General features: G+C 53.6%; 1 protein-coding gene across 1 annotated transcript; it reads right to left on the bottom strand.

The window, feature by feature from the left end:
- Positions 1-145: 145 nt before the first annotated feature.
- On the bottom strand, positions 146-1,014 carry LOC119325771 (non-specific lipid transfer protein-like 1). The gene has a single exon (XM_037599495.1). The coding sequence runs from the start codon at positions 945-947 to the stop codon at positions 441-443; it is 507 nt and encodes a 168-aa protein (XP_037455392.1). The 5' UTR covers positions 948-1,014; the 3' UTR covers positions 146-440.
- Positions 1,015-1,808: the final 794 nt, after the last annotated feature.

Raw genomic sequence — 1,808 nt, 5'->3', positions numbered from 1 at the left:
CCATATGTGGGGTGAATATGGGGACGCTCGAAAGCGCCTGTCATGTCGGATCTGATAGGTCAGATTTATCCCATATCTCTCTAAATCATCCCCCACCCCTTCCCTTGCTTCGCCGCCGCCGTCATCCTAGCTCCGCCGACGTTCCCAACCCACAACACCACCACCATCAGCCGCAAACTACCCACTGGTGTCCTTGTCGCCCCGGACCCAGCCATCGTCCCGAATTTTAATTGTGTGATATAATCATTGGTACGTGTATTCGTATTGTCAAATGGTCGTGAATGCGGTTGCATGGATTTGAGTATGCAAGTGAAGAATGTGATTGCAGGGAGGACATATAGGGGGTCGGTTGGCTCCTATTTACGGATCCGTCCGCGGACATAGAGGTGGTCAGATTTGTGCATTGCAGTCGTAGATGCTCTAACACGAATCGAGATCTTTTATCGTAAATCCCACACAGGAATCGAACTAATGATAAACTTCCTAGTAAAACAACACGATTTAGTTCTAGTTTCTTGATGTAAAAAAGGGAAGCAGATTCTAGCCAAACTCAGGACAAGAAGATTATGGAGGAAGTGAGAAAAGGCACGGTGCTCACCATGGCACCTGTTCAATACGGAGGCGGGTGTGCCGCAGGCGTCGGGGAGAGCGTACACCCGTGTCCTGTTGATCGGTAACTGCGTCAGCTTCGAGAACATGGCGGCGCAGACGCAGTCCACGACGGCGGGGCTGCCGACGGAGGTCTTCACCTCCCCGCAGCAGGCCTTGGAAGGCTGACTCGACTTGCTGCTGGGCGACACAAAGTCGAGGCAGTCTGCGAGGCCAGCCAACAATGCCGAGCAGTCCACCGGCGGCGGCGCCGAGAAGGTTGCCCCAGCGGCGCCGGCGAGTGCTAGGAGGACGAGGATGCACGCTGCAGTGGCGGCGCCGCCGCCGTTGAGAGCCATGGGGTGTGGTGTGCGCTTGAGTGCGAGTGGAATGGGTTCCAGTCTGTGGCGATGGAGCTGGGAGGGGAACGAGGTTCGGTGGACAGAATTAAGGAGGTGTGGAGTCATTTTTTAGACGAGATCCTCGGACGTATACGGCGCGATGACGACAGAAACGCGCAGTCCACGCGCAGTGGAATTGACCGCTGAAGTGGACGCGAGGTCGACGGAGGGAGGTCGACGGAGCAATGGAATTGATTGAACTGCTATCATCTGATTTGTTTTGAAGTTGATCAAGCTTTCACTTTGCCACTCTGCTCGTCAATCTCGTACGTAAGTCTCTGCCCCTCTCTTGTTATCTTCAGATTTGCTTTGATGTCATTGAAATTGATCAAACTGACATCATCAAATTTGAACTTGATTAAGTTTGCCCTCTTCTCATGGAAGAAGCGGCCGGCTGAATTTGTAATCCTTTGTATTACCTGAGATGGAAGAAAAGATTAAGGGCATTTTCAACGCCGACTCTCAAACCGCCCGTAATTGTTCGGATCACGCGGTCCAGACATGTTTTGCCATCTAGCATGGTCTTTATCGATCCGTTCGGCGGTACGGACCCGCAAATCGTGGGGAGGGCTATGCGAACATCTGGACCACTGCCACGCCTGCTTACGAATATCGTAGCCCACCTAACAAAACCTCCGTCCTCTCCCACCATTTCCATCCAACGCACGCGTCGTTTTCCTTGCTGCACTCATGTCGGCCCAAAGCACGTACCGGCCGACATTGACGATGTGCGACATGACCGGATGGGAGGGCAGCGCTGACGACGCGACCTCTCGGGTGTCGCTGCTTCAATGTGGATGCCGCGCCCCAAGAAACCAA

Source organism: Triticum dicoccoides, chromosome 6B (genome assembly GCF_002162155.2).
Source record: "Triticum dicoccoides isolate Atlit2015 ecotype Zavitan chromosome 6B, WEW_v2.0, whole genome shotgun sequence".
Classification (NCBI taxonomy): domain Eukaryota; kingdom Viridiplantae; phylum Streptophyta; class Magnoliopsida; order Poales; family Poaceae; genus Triticum; species Triticum dicoccoides.
This window is presented reverse-complemented; position numbering and strand designations above follow the sequence as displayed.